The sequence below is a fragment of the Poecile atricapillus genome, chromosome 4, assembly GCF_030490865.1.
Source record: "Poecile atricapillus isolate bPoeAtr1 chromosome 4, bPoeAtr1.hap1, whole genome shotgun sequence".
In the NCBI taxonomy this organism is placed as follows: domain Eukaryota; kingdom Metazoa; phylum Chordata; class Aves; order Passeriformes; family Paridae; genus Poecile; species Poecile atricapillus.
In genome coordinates this window covers 35,104,982-35,131,936 of record NC_081252.1, presented here as the reverse complement: position 1 = coordinate 35,131,936, position 26,955 = coordinate 35,104,982, and the positions used below count along the sequence as shown (strand labels likewise).

General features: G+C 38.4%; 2 protein-coding genes across 2 annotated transcripts in view; one reads left to right on the top strand and one right to left on the bottom strand.

Moving 5' to 3' along the window:
- GLRB (glycine receptor beta) overlaps positions 1-1,487 on the bottom strand; it is a 93,387-nt gene extending 91,900 nt beyond the window's left edge. The window contains exon 1 of the mRNA XM_058838573.1: positions 1,117-1,487. The gene's annotated coding sequence lies outside the window, so the exon portion shown is untranslated. The remainder of the gene's footprint in view (positions 1-1,116) is intronic.
- A 188-nt stretch (positions 1,488-1,675) lies between these two features.
- The window catches only part of PDGFC (platelet derived growth factor C), a 120,458-nt gene continuing 95,178 nt past the window's right edge, over positions 1,676-26,955 (top strand). Inside the window, exon 1 of the mRNA XM_058838574.1 lies at positions 1,676-2,039. Within this exon, the coding sequence (XP_058694557.1) occupies positions 1,922-2,039 (118 nt within the window). The 5' untranslated portion in view covers positions 1,676-1,921. The remainder of the gene's footprint in view (positions 2,040-26,955) is intronic.

Sequence of the window (26,955 nt, the reverse complement as noted above, 5' to 3'; positions counted from 1 at the left end):
TGTTATTTTTATTTCCATTTAAAAATAACAACAGTTAAGCCAAAAAAATTATAAGGATAACAATAACAAAAGTAACTACATAGTCTGCTTTGCGCAGTACATTTCTGTCTTCATGCTCTCTAAGTGAAGGGTTGCTATTTACGGTATGCTCCAAGTCTGCTTTTCAGAAGACAGCCCAGCTTGGCTGGACAGCTTTCAGTTGCTACTGGAAATATGTCACTTATTAGGAACAGAGGGGTTGTTTATCACTGTCTCAAGGGTTACTCTGGCTGAGGCAAAGAAACAGCTCAGTTATATAATGGAAAGAGCCAGGTCAAAGGATAAGAAATTTATTTAGTACGTGCTTGAGACTCTGGCAACGCAGACTCAGTTTCTCTCTTGTACGTCTTGCACGTATCATGGCTATATAGGCCCCCCCAAAATATTTAAGGCTGTATGGGTCCCCCATCCAGCCCCGAAACAACTTTAGAACTTCAGGGGCTGAAGTTAAAAATTTAAGAAACCCTCCCAAAACTTCTCAATCAAGACAAAGAGATTTGTCCTTATTGCTTCCTCTGCCTTCCTGGTATCCAGTTAGTTTTTGGCCTCGTTACCCAGATCCACCACACAGCCACAGTTTGAGTCCTCCAGGAAACTAAAAATGCCATCTCTAGCAAAGATCTACATGGGTGCTGAATATCATCAGTCCTTTTAGTCCTCACCAGCATCAACAGGGGAATAATCCTTGGCATAATCTCAGTTCTGGTTTCTGGTGAAACAGCAAAAAGGAGCCCAATCCTGTCTGCTTTACCTCACCTCGTATCACACAGCATTGGAACAAATTGGACATTTACAGAGTTGAACCTACGTTTTCATCTGCTTATGTAACTATTAGATGTCCCAGTTCAGGGTAACCAAAACAACTTCTAGTACAAAAAACCCCAAACCAAACAAACCCAAACAAGCAAAGAAAAAACAAAAAATATTCAGAGACTTTTTAAAACCTCTCAGTGTTTTGAAAACTGCAATTTTTAAGGGCATCCTTTAGATGAAACGTTTACCCAAGCATCAAGTTTTCAAGCACAAACCCAATTACCATCATAACAACCCAGTAAACAAATAGTGGTAAGTCAGCACCTCGCCCTAATTACCAAATACACAAACCGACTGCGGACCGCGGTGACCTCGGGTCCTCCTCGGGGGACGGCGGAGGGAGCCGCGGGGCAGACGGTGCTGGGGGAGCCCGCCCCGGTTCCCTTCCCAGCACCTGTTGCGCCGCCACTTGGCCGCAGGAGAGGGGCAGCAGTGGGGGCCGCCCGCCAGCCTCCTTCTTCCCCCCGACAACTTCCCGGGGCGTAAACGGCCGCGCCAGGTGCCGCCCTCGCCGTGATGGGACGGCGGGCGTGGGAGGGAGGGGGGAGCCGGCAGGCAGGGCCCGCGCCGGCAGCACGGCCGCCGAGCTGCGGGCGAGGGAAGCGCTGGTGTGTGAGCGCGGGCTGCCCGCCCCCCGCCCGCCCCGCTCCGCCTGACAGGTGCGCGCTGCTCCGCGGCGGCACTGCGGCCCCGCGCCAGCCCCGGCTCCTCCGACCCCCGCCCGCCACGGCCACGGATTGTTTAGTCCTTGGGAAGCTGGTCTAGGTCCAGAGTTTCCTTTGATCCTTTTTTTTTTTTTCTTTTTCTTTTTAAGAGAGAGAGAGGAAAAAAAAAAAAAAAAAAGAAGCTAAAGGGAAACAAAACTTGGAGACACAGAAAAGGGCTCTAGGAAAAAGTTTTGGATGGGATTATGTGGAAACTACCCTGCAATTCTCCGCTGCCAGAGCAGGCTCAGTGCTGCCTTCTCCCCAGCGGCGCAGCCCGCGCCGGGCGCTGCTGAGAGACGCCCGGGCCTCGGTGCCGCGCCGCCAGTGCCTGCTGTGCCGGAGCCCCTCGCCCCGCCGGCCCAATGCTCCTCCTCGGGCTGCTCCTGCTGACAGCTGCCCTGGCCGGCCGGAGGCAGGGGGCCGTCGCCGAGTCCGATCTCAGCAGCAAGTTCGCCTTCTCCGGCGCCAAGGAGCAGAACGGTAAGGAGCCGCAGCGCCCGCCGCTGCGCAGCCCGGGGCAGGGCGGGGGCGGGCGCCCGGCCGGCGCGGAGCGGAGCTCTCGGCTCCTCTGCTCTCGGCTCCTCTCCTCTCCTCTGGGCTCCTCTCCCCTCTGGGCTCCTCTCCTCTCCTCCCGCCGCGGGTGGTGGGCGCGGGGGCAGCGCTGCTCTGCCCGCCGGCTCCGGGTAAAAGGGCAGCGGCGGCTCGGCGGCCGCGGGGGGAGCCCGGCGGCTCCCTCTTCTGCGGTACTTGAGGTGCAAAATGTGTCCCCTTCCCGTCCGCCGCCTCGCCCTGCTAAAACAAACAAACAAACAAACTAGAGAACAAGCTAAACCCGACAGGGATCCCGCACCTTTGTACCCTAAAATGCTTCGCTCTCGGGGGGTGGGTTTTTGTGTCTGCGCGTGAATGAGTGGTATTTTGTACGGGCTGGAAACGAGCTAATCCTGCATAGGAAATGAGAATTACTTTCAACTTTCAAGTGTACCTGAAATGTTTAGAAAACTCTCAAATGCAAGTTCCCCTGGGCTGGGGCTGCGCAGAGCTGGAGAAAGACTCCTTTCATACAGCAAGGGCAGCTTCGGGGTGTGTAATTTGCTTAGCCTCTGAACTCCATATGATTTACATTATTCAGATTTTTAAGCGCCTTTCCTCTTGATCTGCTATTATGAAGTCATTTTAAAGAATACTTTACAAACTGTAATGTTATATACTGCATGAAACCACACTTACTGTAGAATATCTAAAATTAATGCTGTTAGCATGCATTCGTGGAAGCCCTGGTGTTTAATGTACGGGGCAGGGGGGTGTGTTTGAAAAACTTAGTACTTAGCATGTCAGCTAGAACAGGCTTTCTCCCTGGGCACAAACCAACACAAAAGGCCAAGCTGGGAGCTCTCAAAACTCTCTGAACTGTAATGAAATAAAGCAGAAACTCAGATTCGAGGCTAATTCAATTCTCTCAACTTTGAACTTGGGACTCCCCAGATAAAACTATTCTACGTCATATCTTCTAATAGAAAGCAAAGTTTCAGAGACCTCTGCCAGTGCTCTGTGAGTGGGTAGAATATGCAGTGGACTAATAAATTTAAAAGGGGGAGATTAATACTGCTGTGGCCTGTTAATGTGATGATATATGGCACCTGCAGACTGCTGGAGCTGCTGATCAAAGAGCAGCATGGGGATCAATCTCTAATCAGAGCAACTGTGAAGGGCCAGAGGAAAGTGATCAAAAGACTTGGAGACCAGGCTATTCTGACAGGAAACCAATCAGACTTTGTGCACAGTACAGGAAATTATCTGCTCTGTGTGAGAAATCACTCACTTTCTACCCCTTCCCATCCTACCTGGTGTTTAGAGGCTTTAGGGCACCAGTTTGTGACAAAATGGGCTTGGCAATTTTATATTGAGATGTCTTATGCTGTTAAGCTGCCTTCTCTCAATTCATGGTGTGCATATGGAGCTTATCAACACACAGATTATTGTCATTGCTTTGCTTTAACTTTGTCAGGACTGGAAAGTAACCTGCTATGCTGTCAGTCTCCTCTAAAAGGTTTGTTCCAGGATAATGCAGCTGGGCCCTGAAAGGCCTCCAGGGTGCAACAATGGGAGCACAATGGTGTAAAAGGTAGATCATACAGCACGGAAGCAAAACTAGTGTAAATAGGTGTAAGTATAGGTGACAGTACAAACTAGATTCTGTTCACATATATCAGAAATGCGGCTGCCTTAGGTCAGGTTTCAGATGGTTTGTAATGAAATTTGGCATGCTCTAAGATACAGTCACTACATCTTAGAACAAATGCAAAGCCAGGAGAAATTTTATTTAAAAAATAGCTCTGAAACTATTGTGTGAAAACCTCTGAAACAGTGCAGGTTCCTCTTGCAGCTTACTTTAGGTTTGCTTTATAGTTGTTCACTTGCAAAACTTACTTTTAAAAATTAGCACAAGTTTAAGTATAGCTAAGTACCAACCTCTGACTTTTCTTAACTGATTTTAATTATTTGGGGGATCAGTAACACTAGTCAAACCAGTTCTTACTTGATTTAATTAGAGTGATTTTTACACTCTGCTGCAATCTAAAGATTGTATAGCTTTTAGCTAGAGGCAGGTTAAAACTCCCTGGAGTATGAGAATGAGATATTGCTGTTCATGTGCCAAATAATCTCTGGTCAGGAGAGAGAGGGAGATTTTTTACTCACGCAGTCTACAAATAAAAATTCTGTCCTCAACTTGTAAAACTGCTAAGTGGCCAAGAAGTTTTGCAGTAGAATGGATTACAGTGTTACTCAGCTGCACGCATGGGTGCTATAGCTATTGCTTCAAGGTGATGCTGAAGATGCCTGTGACCAGTTATTAATTCAGTGGGACTACTTGTGTTTCAAAGGGTAAGCATGTGCTTAGGGATTAACTAATATTCACTTATTTAATAACTGAATTATATTAACTTCAGAATTACAATTTGACTCAATTTATTTGCTAATTGTTTGCATAACGAGCTCTCTTGTTTTGGCTGCACAGTGAATATTATTTTATGTGGCAATTTCCTAGTGAAAATGTATTTTTGCAATTGTAAATTAAATATGTTAGAACACAGTGTTTTGCTGGTACCTCCTGGAAATCCAGTGTGTTGGTTGTTGTGGGGCCAGTGTAGCTCCATTTGAAACCACTTAAAACTATCACCATGTTTTTATTTGCCTGCCCTCTGTTATAGTGAGGTTTTCTTTATGAACGGGTTTTATTTGTAATTCTGCTTGACAGTAAGGGGTTTTATATGATTTCTATGAAAAAAAAATCCTATTTATATTTAATGCTTTTATTTTATTCCACTTAGTAAATAATCATCTGGAGGATCAAAGAAGTTTATGCAACAGTTTTCTGGAAAGTAAAGTAGTAGTAAATAGTGCATGTAGTGAGGGCTCCCATTTATCTAGGTGGATATCATTTATACAGTTCTTTGTCAGATTATGCTTTGAAGGGTTTTTCATGCTTAGGTGGCTTTATCATTTCTCTTATGGTTCTTTGATATATTTACTACCATTTTTCCATATTGAAGCAAGGAGTGAAAAAAATATTGAATGCTCAATTTCTTTTAAATCACAAAACTGAATGTCTTGTATATTGAATTTGATTAATTGGATGGTTCACTTCTACTTTCTTGCTTCATTTCTGTCTACTTTTGACTGCAGTTTTTGACATAGTGTCTTCATGCTGTTTCTGTAGCTTCAGAAATGTCTGAGGGAACTATTGGTAGGTTGAGTACTGTGAATGACTTAATTCTAGTGACTCAACTCTGGTAGCCTTGAGTGCACCTGCTTATGTGGTGTTATGAGCTTAATCTGGATTTGGTTACAACATGGGATGGCAGGAGAATCTAAGATCTATTTTCTTGGCTGCCTTAGAACAGGATGCAGTAAATGTTTAAAGTAATTTTTGCTAAGCTATCAGCTGTTACATTTTCTATGAGAAATACGAGTGTATCTACAGAACATAATGTAAAAACTATTCTTGGAAGCCATGCGTACAGCTTATGTGGTGTGCACATTTCAAGTGTAGTACTGAATGACTTCAGAAGGCTGAGAACCTTAGGTCAGTTAGAAAATCACCAGGACCAACTAAAAAGACTCATTTTCCAGTAGTCAGTTTCAAGTGAATTAATGAACTGCAGTAAATAGAGTTGCTGAAGTAAATCTTAGAAAACTGAAGCTCTTACTTGTTTTCTCTCAATTCCGCAGCACAGGTAACGTGTCAGTCATGATCTGTCTTTTCACAGATCTGAAAAGAAATTAGCTTGGTTTTCTTCTTCCTACACATGAATAGAAACTCCTAATAATAAGTTGCACTAACTGAACACTTCATAATCTATTTCTTAAATCTTCTGAAATGGGAAAGATTTATGTAGCTTAAAACAACCAAACGCATAAGTGTGTCCTTGAGAGAGAGTTTGAAACTTGCATATTTCAGGCCATCCTTGGGAAAAGTTGATGGATGCAGCTGGAACTGAGGGAGTAGCTGAAGTGCCAGAGGAAGATTGTCCCATCACCTCAAAGTGTGTGTGCCCTGCCACACCTACTCTAAACCACACAGAGGATTCCCTGATTTGTGTGTCTCCAAAGAGAGCTCCCAGTTAATTCAGGGAGAGGAACAGCATCACAACAAAGAGTTTCTGATTAAGTTCCTTTAATTTGGGCTGAACATCAGAAAAACGTGTGGATGTCCAAGTGATGCAGCACATGTAATCCTTACAGACAGGCATGTCAGTGCTTTTGCCTGAAGGTAATCATTTGACTGCAAAATTATCTTTTATAACTGAAGATACTTTATCGTGGTGTTTTGCCACTTCCACTGGCTCATGTTGAATTGAAGAGTGCCAGCACAGCCCAATGAGTACAGCTGGGTAGCAGAAATTGTCTTAGTTTTGAGAAGATAAGGAAATATAATAGATAAGTTGTGTCACCTAAAGGGAAACTTGCTACTGATGCAATTTTTCTCAAGTTAAATCTATTTCTGCCTAGTTCAAGTCTTGCTTTGAAATGTTTTAAAGCTGTTTTCCTGGAAAGTGATGAGTTTCAGCACATCTTCTTTTGACTTTAAGCAGAAGATTGTAACAAATTAGAGAAGCAGTTCAACACTACAATAAATTTCAGAGGAAGAAAGTTTCTAAAACTGGTTTTTTTATGTGTTTGTAGTTGACTTCTGGCATATTGTTTGTCATCCAGCATAGTGATGCATGGGACTTCGCCTTAGTCCTGTTGCTTCTCTCAGTTTCTTCTGTTAGGTGAAATAAGGGTTTTAAAAGCACAGAACTTTTACTTCCTCTCCCAAATATGTAGTCATTCCAACCTGTCCATGCATTTTTTAGGGTTGGAATGGAATTTAGTGTAAAATGGAATTTAGTTTAAAATGGGATCTTGAATGGAATTTAGTGTAAAATCTTATTTTTGCATTAACTAGTTCTTACTAAGTTTTCAGATTGGACTTCAAAGCTTTATGTCATGTTGTTTGGGGGGTTTTGTCTGTCAGTCAGATAGAGTTTTATAATGGAGAAGAAGCATGAGGCATACCTTGAGTCAGGGACAGCTATATTGCCAAAGAGCTTATGTTGAACTTTGTCTTCACATAAATATAATAGCTTTTATATATTTTAAGTTTATCCAAACCCTTCGAGTCTTAATTATTACATAGGCAACATGTAATAGCTATGTACTGGTTTACATCGTATGGCAGTGGTTGTGCATTATAGCAGTGGTTTGGGGGGTTTCTGTCTCTGTTGGATGGTTGCTGCTTTTGCTTTTTGTCGTGTCTGGCAGTTCCTGATTGCTAGAAAGAGGATGTGCTGAGCAAGCCCACTTCCCTTATCGAGAAATGAGCCTCCTCAGTTGCTTTATAGATAGCTCTTGGCTTTGCCAGAGAGCCATGCCTTTGCTTTTTAGCCACAAAGTGCATGCCATGGGAAATAGACTTCTTGGTGTGTAAGCAAGTTAAGAATTGGCCTGTACAGATGTAGCCCTTTAGCAGAAACCAGTGTGACTTAGAAAAAGTTACTGGAACAGAAAGGAAGTAGGGCTTAAACATAGAAACATAGTTATTTTAGTAGCACTTAAGTGTCTATATGAGTGCTTTGTTGTTTTAGTGTTTCTGAGAAATTAATTGCATGTTAAAACCAACCCAGCCCTGCCATTCCCTTTTGGGGAGAACTTTTTCAGCTTGTGTTTGAATGTGAAATGCTTTTATTCTAGTAGGTAAGTGAAAATTCATAATGTGTTATTGTGAAGCTGAAATATAAATTCGTGTTTTGAAGGGGCTTTCTTAGACTGTAGGATGCTATTTTAAGGCGACAATGCCTGGAAAATTTGTTCCTGGCTCCATCCATAGACATCCTAGTCTTAAGGTTCATCTGTCTTCTGATCACCTCTTCTTGACATAATTCCACTGAGATTTTTTCAAACAAATCTTTAGTGTTACACTGGTCTGTTTGTGTTTAATTTCATGATTCTACAGCATGCTAAGCAGTCTTATGTGTGAAGGCACCTCATCTTTACAAAGTGTGTGTACATTAACACATTTCACTACATTTCTGTAACTTAATCAGTTTCCACAGCAGTTGGCTGGCTGGGTGACAAAAGGCAGGACTCTGGATGCTCTGGGAGAAAGTCTTACACACAGAGAGTATAAGAAATACTAAAAACTAATATAAACAAAAGAGAGAGCCTAGCTAATTCCTTAATCTCCCGCAAACCATCTGCGTTAGGGTTTGCAAGTACTGGTTATTATTCTGGGTTTAATTAGTTCTCTTCCAACTATTCTATCTTTGTTGAGTGTGCCCTCAGTTTTGGACTTTGGCGTTCACCTTGTGTAGGCATGACCTTATGTTTGCCCTGGGCTTGGAGCCCACTTGGCTTCTTGCCACTGTGGAACTCACAAGTCCTGAGTCCACCCCAAGCCATGGCAATGTGCTTTCACCTTTGCTGACCAGACCCTCATGTGAGCTGTCTTCAGCTGAAGTTGAAAGAACTCCTCAGCTGTTTAGCTAAGTCTCTTTGAGCCACTGGATCATTATTTCACTGTGTGGTTATTCTCATTCTTGTGAGCTAATTTAAGACTATGCATGTTAACTCTGCAGTGAGGATCTTCACAGTGATGGTTGCTGCTTTTGGTTTTGGAATTTTATTTTCTTTCTGCCATTTTTATATACAGGTGTTTGGAGCTGGGGAAAGAGGATATGAATGAATCTAATACAATACGAGCAGAAGGAGAAATGAAATAAGAAAATTTCCCATGAAGTTGCATCCTTTTATACTGTTGAGAATAAGAATTGCAAGGGAATAATCAATAACACTTCTTTTTCCTGTGGCAATGTGCCTATTAGTGAATTAATCGTCATTAATTATTCATTAAACTTGGCATTTTGTGGTAAATTCAAGGTACCATTTTCAAATGGACATTTTAAGGAAATTCTTCTAGGCTAAAGGTCACCTCTGTTCCTACCTCCCTGGAAGCCCAAAACACTGAAATTTCTCCTTGAATTAATCAAGACTGGTTATTAGCTGCATTAAAACAGCATGCAGGCATGGCTCAGTTTGATCACTGTCATGCTGATTTCTCCACATGAAGGGGAGGGTACCACCGATCCTGAATAAAGCTTGGTAAAGGGAGGCAGGCTGGGGCTTTACTTTGGTCATGCACTTTGCCGGCATTGTAGCTGGAATTAAAAGTCTTTGGTTTTAATTTTTTAGGGCTTGGTTTTCTAGATGAAAAGTGCTTTTGGTTGGGTACCTATCCTAATATGTTCCCTATGATATTACAGTACTACTAAAGGAAAGCAGGGGGGTCTTCCTAACTTCAGTAAATGTCTGGCATAGTCAGTGATAATTTTGAGTGCTGGATCACTTATCACCCTTATGTGAATTTCTTGAAACCTTAATCTGTCTGTCTCTGAAGAGCAAAGAATGTCTTGGGAAGAGGAAACAATGCTGCTTGTGTTTTCTGTACATTTAATTCCTTTTTACATTGCTGCTGCTGTAGTATTCTTATTATGAATTGGCAATAAATCATGTAAGAAGGTGGGGGGGCAAGGAATTAGATGGTTCAGTTAATTAGGGAGTTGGTCCTGTAATCTGATAAATGGGCTTCAAGCTAGGTTCAGGCAGTAAAAGATAAAGGAGTGGTGCCCTTTTTGTAGTTTCAATATTCTACGCCTATAAACCATTGGCACATATCAGCAAAGTTCTAAGTTTTTGTGTGCAAGATACCAGTGAGTGTCATGTTTGAGGAGTAGTTTATACTGGAAAAATGATTTTGGAAATGCTCTTAGCACACCTTCCCTGTTAATCTGTAGCTCCTAATTTCTCTATGCCTTTTTTTCAGCATTATTTGTTTAAAAGCACATGAAGTGAGAGAGTGACTTTGCTGGAAGAAGTACTTATTTCTGAACTAATGCACAGTATAGCTTTTGTTTCAATTGTGATCTTGTTATAGTCTTTTTCACACGGCTTAGTTGTCCAGTCTCTTACTAAACTGTTATCTAGGCAGCTTCACTGGATGAGCTATTGTATGAAAGCAGCTAGAATATCTAAGTTTGATTATTATTATTTTCTATTTTATTACTTTTTCTCTGCCAGTGTTATTCTCTGTGCAACCATCCAACTGTGCTCACCTTTGTTCCAAACAATCCAAGGCATTAGTCCTAGAGGCTCCAAGTTCCTCCTTGGATTGACAAGGAAACCAGCACTCATTCTATGCAATTGTTAAACATTAAAAAAGACATATGGCCCAGGAAATTCTTCTGCTGTGTGTGAAGGTACGGCATTTCCAAATTGAAAGTGTTCTGACTGTTTCACCGGTAGTGGGGAGTTATATGAGGCCACTTCCATCTGCAGAGAATCTGTTTCACTTGCTTGTGGTTCTGGGGCTCATTCAAATGCTCTAAAACAAAATAAAAGGAATGGATGTAATAACTTCTTTATGGAAAAGTCATAAAAAGCTACAGGGGCGTGTAAACAAATTGGGTCATTTACAAGATGTTTAAGTGATGGATATTCAGTCCGAATTCAAAGGTGTGTATTAGGTTTTTATAGTCATCTTGACTGAATTTTGCCCTCAACGAGATTTTCTTCCTCTGCCAGGAATGCCTTTGACACTACAGATGACAAATTTTCAGAAAAAGTGTTTTTGAACATTTCAGTGCATTCAAAGTAAAACCAAGATGCAGGAGAACAATTCAGTACTATGATGTGTTATTTTTCTATGTGAATGAGGAGCCTTTCTTGATCTTCATGGTTACACTGTGACGCCATAGTGGAACTTTGTAGTATTCCCAGGGAAAATCAACTAAAAGAGTTTCCCTTCTGGATTCAAACATGCCTGGACCAATTACAAAACAAACGTTTTGGCCCTCTGCTCTGTTAGTATAAATAGGTTTGCACAGAACAGCAGCGACTGTGATCCAAACTATGCTGTGTTAGTCACAGAAATGTGTGTTGTATCTCATTGAAGCACTGAACATCGTATCTATGGTGTGTCACCTCACAAGGCCCTCCCAACTCACTTCATCACTTGTTGGAGAGGAGTGAAAAAGTGGAGTGAAAAATATGATACCGAAGATTTCTGAATGTTAAGATGCATTCCCTTCTCATGAGATATGCTTGCTTTCTTACTACCAAAGCAACTTCAGTTGCCTTTCATAACTCTTCATGCACTAAAATCTGCATATTGTTTCAGAGAGAAAATAATTTTGCTAAGCACAAGTTTGGAGTTAGTCGTGATTAACTGTACATGGGTGAAGCTCTGTATTTGTATGTACAGTGCTAAGTAAAGAACTGTTGATGTATCTCTTGAATGCTTGATAATGTGCCTGTGAAACTAGCAGTTGTTACCTGGAAAGTGTATATCTCTGTGCAGCGTTTGAAGAAGTTCTTCAGAAAGGGATTTGAATGAATGTTGCATCAGACAGTGTCAAGTGTAAAAGGCTTGTATGTATATTGTTGCCAATTTGCGTTTCAAAAATAATTTTTGGGGAAGTGTTCTATCTTAATATTTCAAGGCTTCCATGTCTTACTACTTAGTTGGTCTGTTGTTACACAGGGAGGTTCATACCTGCCAAAATTTCTTTTGCATGTGAAATTATAGTGGATCTGAAAGTGAGGTAAAACCTTTTAATTGTCAGCTAACAAGTAATGGTTCCAAAACAAACATTATCTCTATAAAAGGAGATTAAACTGTTGGATATGACCTTGCCTGCTATTTTAAAATATGGCTAATGATTCTTGATGGCCTTGCTTTCTTTGTGTCATTTAAAACTCCCAGGCCCAAGGTGTGCTGCATATTTTTAGGCAGACTGGAGCCTGAAACTCTAAATACTCAAAAATTTCTGCTGAGCACTCACTATATTTCTCACAGTACTTTCTGTTATGAGAAGTCACAAAGTACTTGCCTTTAGTGCTAATGCAGCCTTGTAGTTACTCCTTTTGAAATGCAGATTGAATTTGTGACAGTTAAGTCTTTCACCAATCCTTACCTTTATAAAGATTGGCATAAGGTGCTGAGAACAGCCATTTCTTTTGTTTCTTCCTTGGGCATCTTTATTCTGTACTTGTTCCCAGTACCTGCAAGAACTGGTATGTGTGTAGGGAAGTGGGTGTCCCAGGCTGAGCCCAAAGAGTATGGGCACAGAGTTTGAGTTCAATAATTTTCATTTGAAGAGAGACCACTGAGATTGTTTCTGGTATTACCTAACACCTCAAGAATGCCACACCTCGGCAGAGTATGACAGTAAAGAGAGCTCTGTTGCTTAAATACCTGCCTGATTTGCAAAATTTTCATATTGCTTGTGGGGAAAAAGATGGTTTTGTATAATTGTCAGGTAGAAAGATAAATATGTTTCTAAAGCATGTGCAGGCCTTATCAGCAATAATCTTACAAAACTCTGGTTGGCCTCATTTGTCAAGATGCATCTGGAGGTTGATGTAGTGGTAATACTCAAGGAAGTAGCAGAGAAATGTTTCCAAATTGTTATTGCTTTTATCATAGTTACATTACCAAAATTGGGACCCAGTTAGACTTTCTCACTGGGGAAAGAAACTATGATGTGCTAGTAGTATATGTAACACTGACCATTGAGTTTATAAGATTTTTAGCTTCTCCTTGAGTTTAAGTTTGGCGATCTATCTAATATTAAAAATGCTGTTTGCAGGTTGGATCAATGCCCTTGAATAAAGTTGATTTCTCTTGCTCAGTATGGGAAAAAAACACCCACATTTTTTAATGGTTCTGATTCATCTGAAAGTCTTTAAAAGGTTTCACTATAGAAGGGAGTCTTCATTTTCTCAGGGACAGTTTTAACAGCCCAACATTTCTTTCTAGCAGCAGCTGCTCAGTAGATGGTCTTTAATTATTCAAATTTATGGTTCACTTGTGTGGTGTATTCTGACATTTTTATGTACGTAGATGCTTAATATATGTTTGTTCTCATTCTTTTTCTTGAGGTTTGTTCTTGGGCTAGGTTGACCTGTTCAGATTTTCTCAGTTTTAGGAAATCTTTGGTAACTTTACATTCAGTATTTGCATTTCAGATGAGAATATGTTCTCTGTAGTTTTTCAGAAAGTGAGAATCTGAGAATCTCTTAAGTTGGCTTGGGCAAGCAATGGTGAACATTGGAGCTAAGAAGTATTTTGACTGAATTTAAGTTCAAGGGCTATCAGTGTGTTAACAGGTCTTAAACATTCAATAAATTGTGTAGAGTTTAAATAGTAATCTTTTACATGTACATGGACATCAACTAATGCTAGGTGATGTGACAATAATTACATTTGATTTTCATTTTCTTGGGTTTGGGAAGAACAGAGTCTTCTCTGCTCTTCTGCATGTCATCTGTTCTTAAAGTCATTTAATTCCAGGCGATAGTGGCTGTTGAACATGTGTATCATTAGCCACCTCCAAGCTGCATATTGAGCTATCTACTCCACAGAGGGGTAATGTGTGGCTGCAGAGGGTTCACACTGTCTGGTTTTGGAATCTGTGTGTACACAAATGTTGCTACTGAATACAGAATAAAGGAGCTATTAGTTTCTGAGTCATGATTCCCCAGCCCTACTTTAGGATCTTCAAAAATAGCTCTGAAATACGTAGTTTTTGTTTGGATTTTTAAGTTTTTGTGATTTTCTTAAAGTGCATGATCCTTCATTAATAACTAATTTATTAAAAACAAGTTTTTATTTTTGCCTCTACTGCATTCCCTTGGCTGACTTAAGACTTCAGAGTCAACTAAAATATAATATTTTTCAAAGGTAGCTGTTTTTTATTTTTTTTTCCATTGATTTGCTGAACATTCATTACTTTGAAGCTCAAAGTCTGCTTTAAAAGATATCTTGTAAGATACTTAAAAGCAAGCTGTTATCAAAAATATTAATTTCTGTCCCTGCTTTCGTCAAATCCTTAGCATAAAAGCAGTTCTAAACTTGCTAATTACTGTAAAGCATGCTATTATATTTACTAACAATTTATTATGCCTACTGAGCATGTATACTTTTTTTATAAATAGTGTGTTACCAGCTGAACTTCCCCACTGACAATACTTTGCATTGGATAGAATTAAAAGATGCAAAGATACATTGCAGAGTTGTTCCCTAAGATACATAAAAAGGCTTGACCTTTTTGTATGAGGAATTCCACTGAAGTTGGGAAGTGATTTGATCTAGTTAGAATGAAAAAATTACATGATGCACATTTGCAAGATCAAGACCTTGGCATTAATTCAAAGCCTGGAAAAGGGAAATATCTTGACTTCTTTTTCAGATTTTTGATTATGCCCATTAAGTGTGAAATAAAGTGCAGGAGTTGTGATCATGTTTGCTATGGTGGCTGTGCCTGTCTAGCTATAAAAATCATTTACTGCATCTGAATTTCTTCTTATCTGAAAAAAAACCAAACCCAACTAATAATGGTTAAAGTATATTAAAGCTTATTTATGTAAAATAGTATTTGAAGGATAAAAGCTAATCATGCTTTTGTATTTTGAGTTTTATTTTCTTTTAAGCTCTCTTATACTCAGCTGAGGAATCCAAGCTGTATGCTGAACAACAGGATCTCTTCTCCATGTACAGTAAAATACTAATGGACAGACATGAATATCTGTGCTCTTGATAAAAATTCGATAAAAGCTGTAACAAAACTCCCCATGCTTCTGCCTTAATGGCAAGGGAGAAATGCTCTTTTTTGCAGTTTTCAGAATAGTTGGACATCAAATGCATTAAAGCATAAGGAAGTGGTGTATGTTGAGAGGTAAAGACAGAAATATGAAAAGTCTGCATTGAAAGTTAAGAACAGAAGAAACCAAGATCCTGTGACAACACTGCTTAGAAATTATTTTTCTCTGTATCTTTTTCCTTTCTGTAGTAGAAGAATGAACAAAAGGGCTCCAGCACAGTAGCTCTTCTTTGATGATTACTGAATGAGGTTAATTATTTTTTTCATCCTGTTGTGCATGAAGAACTTACTTTATACTGCTAGATTGGTATCACCTTATTCTTCCATCATGTAGAAGTATTTAAAAAGGGAAGTTTGGAAGACTTTTCACTGGTACAGGACATAAAGCTGTAAACAGAAAAGATGGTGATCAATTCATAACACTGCAATATACTGGCTTGGTTTGTCCTCAGCATTAGTGACATCTTTTTGATGGGCTGTACACTCCAAACAGTGTATGTTGTGTGTGTATGGTGTTGGTGGTGGTATGAACAGGTAATCAGGGCTCATATTCCAGGGAGTGAAGAGAGAAACATTCTTTCAGCTATTACAGTTTTTTCATGGTAAAACATTTTTCAGTGTCATGTAAGCATTTTTATATCTGATGAACTACAGATAAAGTAGCAGGTGCTTGGGGTTTTTATCAATATTGGATTCATAACATAAGCAATCTCTATTTTCTTGTGGTTTTCTTGTGGTGCACCAAAATTAAAATATCAGACATGGCCTTTGAAATTGCTTGCCTTTTGTGTGGCAAGTAAATGTGGCTTTCAGGGATGGCTTTGTACCAATAATAGTTTAAACAAGAGGAAATTGTAATACTTCTAAAAATCAAGACCAAAGCATTTAAGAAATGAAACCTGATGGCAGTTGGAAAACCATATCTCTGTCTGAAAGTTATCAATATATTTACTTTTCTGGCACGTGCTTATGTTTCCACTAGGAACTTGGTCCTTGAAGCCAGAGAGAATGTAACAAACTGCTCAGTGGTACCTTGGTGCCAAGATGGATTCACTGCAAGCTTTTATTTTGTTATTCCTGGCACTTTTTAAGTGGATTATTTCTTAATTCCTGAAATGTTTCTGAGGATAAATAAAATTGCATCCAAGGCTTCCCTTCTCTTCTTCCTGATTTTTTTTTTTTTTTTTTTTTTTTTTTTTTGGTGTGGATGCATGCGATTTGGAAGTTTTTTTTAAATAAACGGAGCCCTAACAAAATGGTGTGCAAACCAGACAGTGGTTAAGGGGTTGTTTTTTTGATTAGAAAGGTCAGCAGCTTGCACCTGGCAAAAAGATTTTGATCAGAAATGGTTAAATATTTATTTATATATGGATAAGGAAAACAGGAGGAAGAGGAGCTTTGGTAATTTCTCTGCCTGTGAACAGCCCTGGAGCCTCTGAAATCACCTTTTACAGAAATAAGTTATAATGGTCGGCATCAGGGTTTGAGAGCTTGGCTAGCATCTGCTTTCTGTCACAGAGAATGGCAAGAGGGAAAGATCTGGCATCCTACTGGAGTTGTCTGGGGTACAGTTCCTGAGGACTGAACAAAACAAAAAATCATCACTCCCTCCGTTCAAGATGACTTGATAACAGAGAACACCCCATAAACACAGTGGGATTATTTGGTCAAAGGACCAAGACGTTTGTTACTGTTACTTTGGGCAGCAAACAATAGAGAAACACCAAAAGAAAGATGGTTTAAAAAAAAAAAAAAAAAGGTCCAATAAAATGCTGTATCTGGTAAATATTTTTTCTCTAGATCTTTTCCTTGAAAAATGTTGATGGTTTTTAGCCAGGTAATGTGAATAAATGCTTTCTTTTCACTAGAGAAAGAGATACTGCTAAGATGCTGTCTTTTGCAGTTTCATAAATTCTGTGTTTAAGAAGTAGGGACAGTAGCTAGAAAAAAATAGTAATACTTTGCAGATTTTAAGAATGTATGTAAGCAAACAAGATCTAATTCACAGAAATGGCTTTCATTCTCTGAAAATTACGCTTCTGTTTTATTTTTAAGGTGGGTACCCTTGTTTTTAAAATTCTTCCTGCTCTGAAATTTCCTTCAGAAATTTCCTTCAGAACTGAAGCCTTCTGCATGTAATTCAGCTTTTCTGAATTTTATTCCTTTATGAATAGAGTATCTGGTACATTGGTTCTAGGTGCAATATTTTCCCTACTTCTTCAAACCTCTATTTACAAATACTGGTTCAACTAAGCAATATTACATTCAAAGAGATTGTGTCCAGAAAATAGCTTTAAATAGGTTCAGATACTTGTGTTTTTTAAGGTAAAATAAAATATTTCTATGTTGTTAATTTCTGAGGTTAGATATAATTCTGTTTTCATAGCTTTCTCATAATTTGCTTCAGAATTTTACTATCTTCATCTCTCTGCAGAGGGTTATCTAATGATGACAATGCCACCTCCAACAATTGTATTCATATGCAATTTAAATATACACTTAGCAAGCTGTAGCTCTATATTAGGTACTGTCAACAACTTTCTTGAAGCACCTACAGAAATCTTCCAGGATAATGAAGACCTTTTTATTACTGCCTTGAGGCAAAAATGCTGCCGGGGACTTAATTTAATGACAGTCTCTCAGTGTAAAACTTCAGTTATATTTCTTTGTATCACAGCATCATTTACTATCATTTATGTAGTAACAAAGCACGAGCAGCCTGCAGTTGAAAGCACAAGGTTAAGGTTCTATTCTTGTATCTTGGCTGAAATTAGGTTTAGCTACTACTTGAGTCAGCTTTCAAATAAATACAGAATGTTAGATGAAGAAGGTTTGAAGACTGTGCTTGTCTTACATCTGTTTTACTGATACTGGAGGGGACACAAAGGCTCTTCTTTAATTGTTTGTGAGAGTTTTGTTGCTTGTTTTGTTATGTTTTTACCTTTCTCTCCCCCCATTCATGCTGGGGGGTTGAGATGGAGATTGACATCCCCTATCACTTGCTGCAGGTTAGCACAGTTTTGACCAAAATCAAATTGGAGGATTGCTTTTGGTCCCCATAAATTCCTTTCTAAACACTTAATTTTCTTGCTCTATAATAATGTCTGCTGTTAGAGCAACCTTTTATTAACTGCTTTGAGGTTCTTATCTACCATTTACATCTGTTAAGAATGTAGTTGCTATTCTGTTGCCCAACTTTATACAACTTTGATTCTTTTTTAGTATTTTTTGAGATACTCACATAGAAGATCTGATTGAATGTCCATTTGTTAATTTCATTTTAAACTTGGGGAAGCCATAGGAACCAGGGCTTGAAAACAGAGCTAAAGTCTTTGAGAAAGAGAAGGGAAATGGAACAGAGTTATGGGCAGATAAATTGAGAAGTTCACTCAGACAGGACTCCTATTTACCATGAAAAAATTAAATAATAAGAATTATCAATCTACCTTGTAAACATGGATACTTTTAAAGAAGTAAAACTTAGTGGTAGGTAGCTTATATAATTGATATTAGGCTGAGGAGAATTCAATAAAAAAATATGGTTGACTGTACTCAGAAAGAAGTGCTTTGTATTTGAGATGAAACAATTTTATTAAAGGTAGGCAATGTAATTAAAGATATGAAATAATGTGAATTTTGAATATCATCAAATGGTAATGAGGCCAAAAGGAAGAGATAAGGTTAAATATAATGCTGTGATCTCAAGACTGTAGATTAAAAGAAAGCTAGTAATGAAACCTGTGTGCCAAGGCAATTCCCCGAGAAAGTTCTAGAAAGTAATAGCAGCTATACCCAGCCAAATTAAAGGTACAGTTGGCTCAATGTGTTTTGTTTGACAGTACCCAGCATGGAATGTAACAATCATTCCCTGGACTATTCTCCTGCCTTACAGTGTTGTAGGAGTCAGAAATTTTTAGAAGTTGCAGGCAGAATTTGAGTGTTTGGTAGCCCAAGAGACTTTTGAGATCTTGTAAACTTTTGCTATTTGCAATTTCTAGTGAGAAAGTTTAACCACATAACTGGTAAATATCTTACTTTGGTTGTTTCATGTATTTTGAGTATCAAAAATACTGAGAAGTAGTATTCAAGATACAAGTAGACCCTGGTTTTACACAGTAATAGTGTTTTCTCTGATTTTCCATGCTTTTGCCTCAGCTTCTTAATATTCAGGTTTTCCTCTCAGCTGTGTAGTCCTGTCCCAGTAGGACAGACAGCAGCTCCTCACATGGGGAAGATGCTCAGAAATTGCTTTGTGTTGTGCTCAGATCTGGAGGTGATAGAGACTCCAGCGGGTCAAAGCTATAAATTTCACAGGATCAAGACATTTCAATGTTCCACTTCAAGTATATCATTGTTAATATGGGTAAAAGATGCTGTACATCAGGTGGTGACTGTAAAAATGGAAAGTAAACTTTCTCAAGTGTTCTTTCCTAGCATTAGGTTGTGGTGTCAAGTGGTGTTTTGTTTGTTTTGGCCTTGGTTTTCTTCCCTTGGACATTTTTTTCATTTGTAAACCTTAATAGCTGGAATCTATTCCTCCATTATGCCTCTGCCTAAGAAGAGCAGAGATTTAAGGGTTTGGGTTTTTTTTAGTCCTTGCTGATTATTTTAGATCCTAGTTTGCAGGAGAACCTGCCCCTGGGGTAAGCAGGTTCTTCAGTGTGGCCAGGGATATTAAGATATTGCAAAGTAGTTGCTCATTTCTCATCCTGTTCCTTGCCCTATTTTAGAGTTGAATTTTATTTGTTTACTGTTGAGTTTCTCTCATGAGGTAACCCCACCTTTGTCTACCTTGTGTGTGCACTGTGATTGATTTCCACTCCGCCCTCCTCTTTAAACAGAATGTTTTCTAGGGTTTTTTACATGAAGAAAAACATTTTAGATTACCAGATGCTTCACCTAACTATCTTTCAATTGTCTCTGGTGCCAGCATTTGGATGCCATTCTGCATTTAGAAATGGGGTTTTTGACTGCAACCAAAATAACAAATATTCTTAGAAAAGTAAATTAATAGAGAACATGTCTACCTCTGCTTTCTTCTGTGCTCTGAAGTTCCAATTCTTATGCATGGAATAAGTAACACCTACTCAAATGATAATCCTCATTAACTTTGTCAGATAGAGATGGCAAGATAAGAACTAGATACTTATTTTCTAGTAGTATTTTTAAATTCAGCAGTTCTAGAAGATAACACGGCACTATTTTGTTTAAATTGTTTAATTGAAAGTCACCTTTAAATTCACCCCAGAAAATTATTTGTAATTTAATTTGAGATAATTTAAAGAATAATTTCCAAGATTGCCTTTCTTATTTAGGGAGACCCTAGCAATTGAACTATTATTTGTTTTGTTTTTTTCTCTCTAATGGGTTTTGGGAGAATGAGTGAATTCTGCAATCATGAACAGCCTAATGCATGCTCTGCTGAAATTTGGATGACCCTATTAAGTCAAGCCTGCGGTGACCCAAGCCTGGTTGTTGGTAGGCAGTGCTGAGAGCAGGGACTGGTGTCCCTGAGGACAGTGCCAGTGCCATGCTGATTGCCAGTGGCTCTTTGGAAACCCTTTCCAAAGGAAAAACTGCTTGCTGTGAGATTCATTTCTGGGTTGCTGCTGGATCCACTACTGTTCTCCTGAGCCTTTTCCCGCTGCCTTAGGAGGCTGTAAAGGTGTTGGGGGAGGAATAAAGGGAAATAGATGCTTGGAGCACAAACTGAAAAATACGATTCAGATTTGGGCAGTATTTTCTGACCTTATTCACTGCAATAATTAGACATTTATGAAAATACAGGCTGAAGTGGTACCATGCCAGACAAAATGTAGTAGAAATCTCAGATCAAGTTGCTAGTACTTCCTTTTCTGGCTCGCTTTCAACCGTGCCTGTGAGCGCAAAGGAATGGCATGTATTTATACGTTTGTAAATAAGATCCCACACATTTTCCGCTTGAGAACATGCACTCGGACCTTTTATGGTCAGGAAGGGGTGTTTCCCTCTGTCTGTGAGCTGCCCAGAGAACTACACATTTCCAAGTATGCAGTTCAGAAACTTAGAGCTAATACGTTGTAAACTTCAGTTTAAATAAAGAAGTTTGGGGGATTAAAGGCAAAAAAAAGTGATTTTTTTCTTTTTCCAGTAGTAAAATACTTTAAGATAAACAAATAGGTTTTCAAGTTGATGTTTTTTTGCTAGCCTAAATTGCCTCATTCAGGTTTACTTATAAATATAGCACTTGGATCAAGCTCTCATGACTGTCTTCTTTCCAAAATGTCTATTTATCAAGAGATTCAGTTGATAATGTTTTTTTAAAATATCTGAAACTCTTTCTAGATACTCAGTTAATCATAATGGATCAATACTATTGAGAAATAATATTCTTAGGGAGAAAAACCTCACAAACGAACAAAAATTCACCTAGACGAAATGGAAGTATTTAAAAAATAGTTGCTTGCAGGCCTATTTCACTTATCAAAGAAATCTTGATTCAATTTGAGCTATCTCCAGCCCTGTAAGATGAATGTAGAACACTTAAATGTCACTGTCAAAAAGTATCACTGTCTTGAGAAGGCACAAATGAAATAATTCACTTGTGTAGCAATTTAGCTGCAGAAAGCATAAGAAGTATGTTCTTTCTTTTACGTGAAATGGTAAAGTGTTTTAGGGAACCTGTAATGTGCCCTACAAAATGTGTCCAGGTGGGATTTAATTTTACATCAGCAGTTTTGGAAACTGCAAATAATCTGAAACTGGACAGTTGGAAACACTTGAACTATGCTACAAGAGCTAGAGAATTTTTTAGGTATTGAAACAGTTTTTAGTTCTTATGCCATGATGTACACGCTACTCCACGCTTTTTTTATAATAAAAAGTTTTAAATAGATTTTCTTAAAAGTGGTTACTTGCTGTCTTCAGATTAATCAGAAAAAAACCCTTTAATACTTTCTGGAAAAGAAGAATGCCTACAGGAATAATCATTTGTTGAATACTAAAAGGGATAGGTTTCAAAATTTCCACTTAGTTTCCCAAAGGTGCATTGTACCACATGTATCTTTGTGCAGTGTGATGTGAGAGTTGCCATAGAAGTGTTTTTTTTATTTCAGGGCTGTTTAATTTGGTCTAAATAAAATGACAACAAGCAAAACATTGTAATAACTCTATGTGTCATACCTGCTAAGCATGTATTTTCAGTTATAGTGCCTTTAGGTGTTTTAAAATATTCTGTTTCAAATCAAGATAGTCTTTGGGAAGCTCGAGTTTTTTTTCTAGTCAGAAAAGATGAATTGCATGTAATAGCCAGTTCCCTTTCACTTAGGCTGCCTTTGGTCGTACCGTTCTGCAAAGGCAGACTTGGTGCAGTTGAGTCCACAGTTAAGTTCAGTTTGCAGTCAGTGGAGACACAAAGAATTAGGCTTAAAAATTTGCAAGTGGGCTGTGTGTAAGTTTTCAGAATCAGTCCATACAAGTAGGAATTCAGACAATTAAGATTACTTTGCAGATGTTCATAATACAGAAAGCTTTCTCTCCAAGGTCATGTTCTTGCATTAACCGGTGCTATGTAGTCTTTGAAAATATGTAACCCTACCACAGACGAACCAAGAAAGTAATTCCTGTTCCAAGGAAGTAACAGTCAGTGGCATAGCAGAGTTTCTAGGGTACTTGCTGAACTAAAGTCTTTGCTACTTTGTGTAGGCCTAGAAATCCCAGTGCCACTAGTTAATTAGTGGTGTAATCCTGAACTTTGCTCAGCCAGAGGCAAGCAAAGCTATTATTTAAGTGGAAATAAGTGAGCAGGATTAAAACAGAGAAAATTGGGCCTCAAGGGGATCAAGTGTATTCTTAGAATTCAATTGTTGTCACTTAATGTGTTTAATTATCTCTCGATTCACAGGGCATGCCATGTGCAATTAGCTGGAGTTAGTTACAAATAACTAATCCACAAATTTTTGAGTTAAAGCTGCCTTTTGATATTAGACTAAACTATGTCTTCTATGGGGTATTACTCTAGAAACCAGGACACCATCTTTTTATTTTCCATTTTTCTTTAGTTTTTGTTTCTCCTGCTTCCTTATGTCAATTTAATTACCTTTTGTACTCTTTTTCCATTTCTAGCTGCTGATGATTGTTACTGGTATCATTATATGGTATGGGTTGTCTCCTCTGTGTGATTTTGTAGTTGATGTTGGTTAGTGATGCCGTTGCTGAAGGCATGACCTAGGTGATTTCTCAGAGGTCTTCTTGACCTCTCTTTCCTGTGATTGCCCATCAAACTTGTTCCTCAGTTAGCCATGCTCAATATCGTGGAGCTAATTCATGTTTTAGGTGTGAGTCACATGCATGACTTAGACAGGAGCTGATTCTCTTCCCCTAGGTACGATGTGAATACTTTGATCTGATCAGGAAACTCTTCAGAGGGACTGTGCTGAAAGATCTGCTGCTGCTTCTGTGCAATGCTAGATTGGGGTCAAAGTGTGGAGTATCTTGTAGATTCAGATCTATTTCTTCTGCTCTGGTGACTAGAGATAGTTAAACTGTAAAGGTATGATAAAATAAGGTGTGTTGAGATTGCAGCCTGTGCATTGTAGCTGCATACTCAAATATGGCTGCAAAATAGTAATTTGAACCTGACTACCCATGTAAAGTATCAGATTTCATATTCAGCTGAAGAGCTCTGTTGTTTTGCATCTTATCTCTGCTTTTTTAGTGGACTTTGTATGCATAACATCAGTTTTTGCTCTGAACTACACAAAAATTTGTTTGGTTACTTAAAGGCTGCCTCTTGCTTTGAATGACACTGAAGCAGATGGTATCTCTGTTACCACTGAAGTTGAAAACATGGTATGGAGGGAATAAAGGAACAAAACTCTGCAGTTGTAGAATCATCAATGAAAAGTTCCAAAGACAAAACCTTTCTGTGATTCAAAGCCTTGTTAAAAATTCTGGTGGCTCTTTCCAAATTAAGCTGGTAGGAAGGCTACATTTGTGAGCCTGGGATATTTGTGGGGGCTGTGGTTGTGATGGCACCAAAGGGTTAAAGTTCAGTCTTTATTTTCAGATCTTTTGACCTTTAAAGCAGCAGGTCATTAGTTTTTATGTTCTATGGTTGTTGGTTTTATATCTGAAATTAGGAGAGGAAAAATTCCTAGCTGTCAGAGCCCTGAAATTGTTTTCACCATCAAAAAAGCTTAATGCAATTTTTGTGATGGCCATGTATGCAGTGTTATTGTTCTTCCCAATAGCAACATGATCTGCTTTTAAGTACAGCTTCAGGATAGTCTTAAAAGTCTTTTTATTGTCATTGTGGCTAGTTATCAGAAGACTTGTATTTGAGTGAGGAGAAGGTAATCCAAAACTTTCCTTAATAACAGGAAATATTTGCCATTTCACCTCCAATACAAAGGAATTCATGTTTGCTGAAAAGCTGGGTCCTTCTAAAGGTCAAAACTGGCGCTGTTACATCCTTTGCTTTCACAATTCATTTCAGTTTTGTCTGTTTAGAGTCAACCTTTTTTGCATTCCCACCAGATAGTGATTGGTTTGGGTTTTTGTGGTGTGGGTGGGCTTTTTCTTACTATGTGTGGGGTTTTTAATGGAATGCAGAAAAATTGTATGGAAATAGGATTCTAAAGGTTTTGGACAGGAAAATTGAAGTCCTGTTTTTATACTGATGAGGCAGGGAATGTGACACTGAGTGTGCTAAGTTAGACTCAGCTAAAGTTGATTTTATTACCAATTTTATATTTGTAATAGTATCCTCAGTTACTGCTCAAGTTCAGGACTAAGGTTATTCATTTATTAAAATTGTAATGAAACTGAAGAATATTTTGGAGATGACATAATTCAAAGTTGAAGTAATTGATGGAGGCATTTTCTTTGTCTTCTGTTGTTAAAGTACATGCAGTTCACAGAATAGGCAGGAGGAAAGGTAAGTTTTTTTGTATTTTGAGGCATTTGACCTTGGCTGGAAAGTTTACTTCAATCTCAAGGTTTTCCAGGATTTTAATCCTGCAGTTCTGGCCTAGGTAATTATTGTCATTTGTGCATATCATCTATGTCATTACAAAACGACTGACCTATCTTTGCTAATGTGTTTTGATACTCTTCTTATTAGTAGTTTCTGACTACCTAAAAAGTTTGACTCCTGTGTATATCCAGAAACACTCTGCTCCTGGCAAGCTGAGGTGATGCTTTTTCATCATCTGAGCTGTCTCCAAATGCAGATGACATTTTTTGCTGAACTTCCCAGATGGCTTTTAATTGAGTACTTTATTCATGTTATACATGTTATGTATACATACATACATGTTATGTATGCTCTTAGAAAACTACAGTGCCAGTGCCTCTTTCTTGCAGTAAAGAAATCTGCTGTTCTTTCCTCAGGCTTAGCATGTGATGAGACAGATACAAGACTTTTCCTTTATCAGAGGGATTTCAAACCTTGTGTCTGATTTCCATGGAGAAAAGCTGTAGCATGGCATTTCAGGATCCCTCCAGGAGTATATAATTTCATAAATTTGAACACATCTCTGAGTAAAATTAAAATATGACTTAAATAGTCCTGATGTTTAAATACCCTAGGAAGTTCAGGAGGAGATTTTTGACTTCCAGATCTGAGTAGATCAGCTCTGACTGGTGCACTGACGTCTTTGAAAGAAGAGGGGTTTCTTTCAAAGCAAAACTCCCAAAAAGCACATCTTCCTCCACCACGATGTTTACTTTCCTTGAGTTTGCTTTAAGTCTTTTCATGGTACACATACTGATTTGAACTGGGATGAGTGTGTGGTTTGTTGTTCTTTAAATAAAGTTTTTCTTTCCAGCAGACTAATACAGGTTTTCAGATTTGTTTGGAAACCAGACCATGTGCCAAACAATGACAATGTACATGAGATTTTTTTTTCTTGTAACTTTAATGTTTTCATACTTTGAATGTACAATTTTTATATTGTTCTTCTAAAAATTGATAGTAGTTTCCTTTTTAAAAAAAAAAACCAAGCCAATCAGCAAACAAAACCAATGAACATACCCTGTCACCCCAAAAAACAAAGCACATGCATTTGTCTGGCATTATGTTTGGTAAAAGTAAGACTTACACTTTTGATTTAGATTGTTACATAAATGAATGTAATCTGTTGGAAGAATAGTCTGTAGTGAGGGAAAAAAAGCACAAATCTGCAAAATGTGGTTTTAAGATCTCAGTTTTCAGGGAGCTTATAAAAATGCAGTCATGTTGATAGGTTTATAGTATTTAAAATATTAGTCTTTGCTAATTCACATTTCAATATTGTTAGATAGTAAGTATTGCTGCTGGTGAGATGCATTGGTTGTCATTTTATTCCGTTTGCTAAATACAAACTTAAGAAAATAGCTAAACTCTCTTCAGAGATCATCAGTCACTTTAGCTTCTAGACTTCATTTCACCATTATTCTATTCCCCTCCAGCCTTTTTTTCTCCCCCCTCTTGTTTGCATAAAGCCTACAGTGAAGTGTAACTTGAGGCCCATTGACTGTGAGATTTCCAGAAATCTGTTTTGCAGCTGACCCTTTGTGCTTTATTAAGAGTAAAGCTAAAATACAAAACTTAGAGAATTTTGCCTGTGCAACAGGTAATAAATATAATTACAGCTTAATGCTTGAAGTATTTTACTATCTTCAGAGACTCTGGTGTTTGTTTCAAGAACTCAAGAAATTTTCCAAAGAATTTGATACAGCTTTGGTTTCTAGAAACAAACAAGCAAAACAAATCTATGAAACAGAGTATTTATCACAGTTTGGATGATACTGTGAGAGTGTGAAATAATAGTTCTGTACTTATTAGGATGTATTGATACTTTTTTTTAAATGTATTATAGATTTGAATGTAAAATAATGAAACCCTCTTGTTTAGAGATCTAAACAAATAAAGCAACAAATGTAGTCTTATTTTTCTGTAATATTAAGTGTGAGTCTTCCAAACTCAAAAATTTAAATGTGAATAAACAGATTATACCTTATTTGCTTCATTCAATATTCATAGCAGCTGGTGAATAGGCCTATAAAACAAATACTTTGAAAGTTGTGACTTGGTGGCTTTTTTGGTGCCCTGCTTTTATTCTGAAAAAAACCCATTTTTGGCCTAAGTGGGAAGGAAGTCAACTAAGGCAGTTCTGAATTGTGGCTTTTGAGATTCTAATTTTGTAGTTAATATGATGCTAGAAATGTACCCA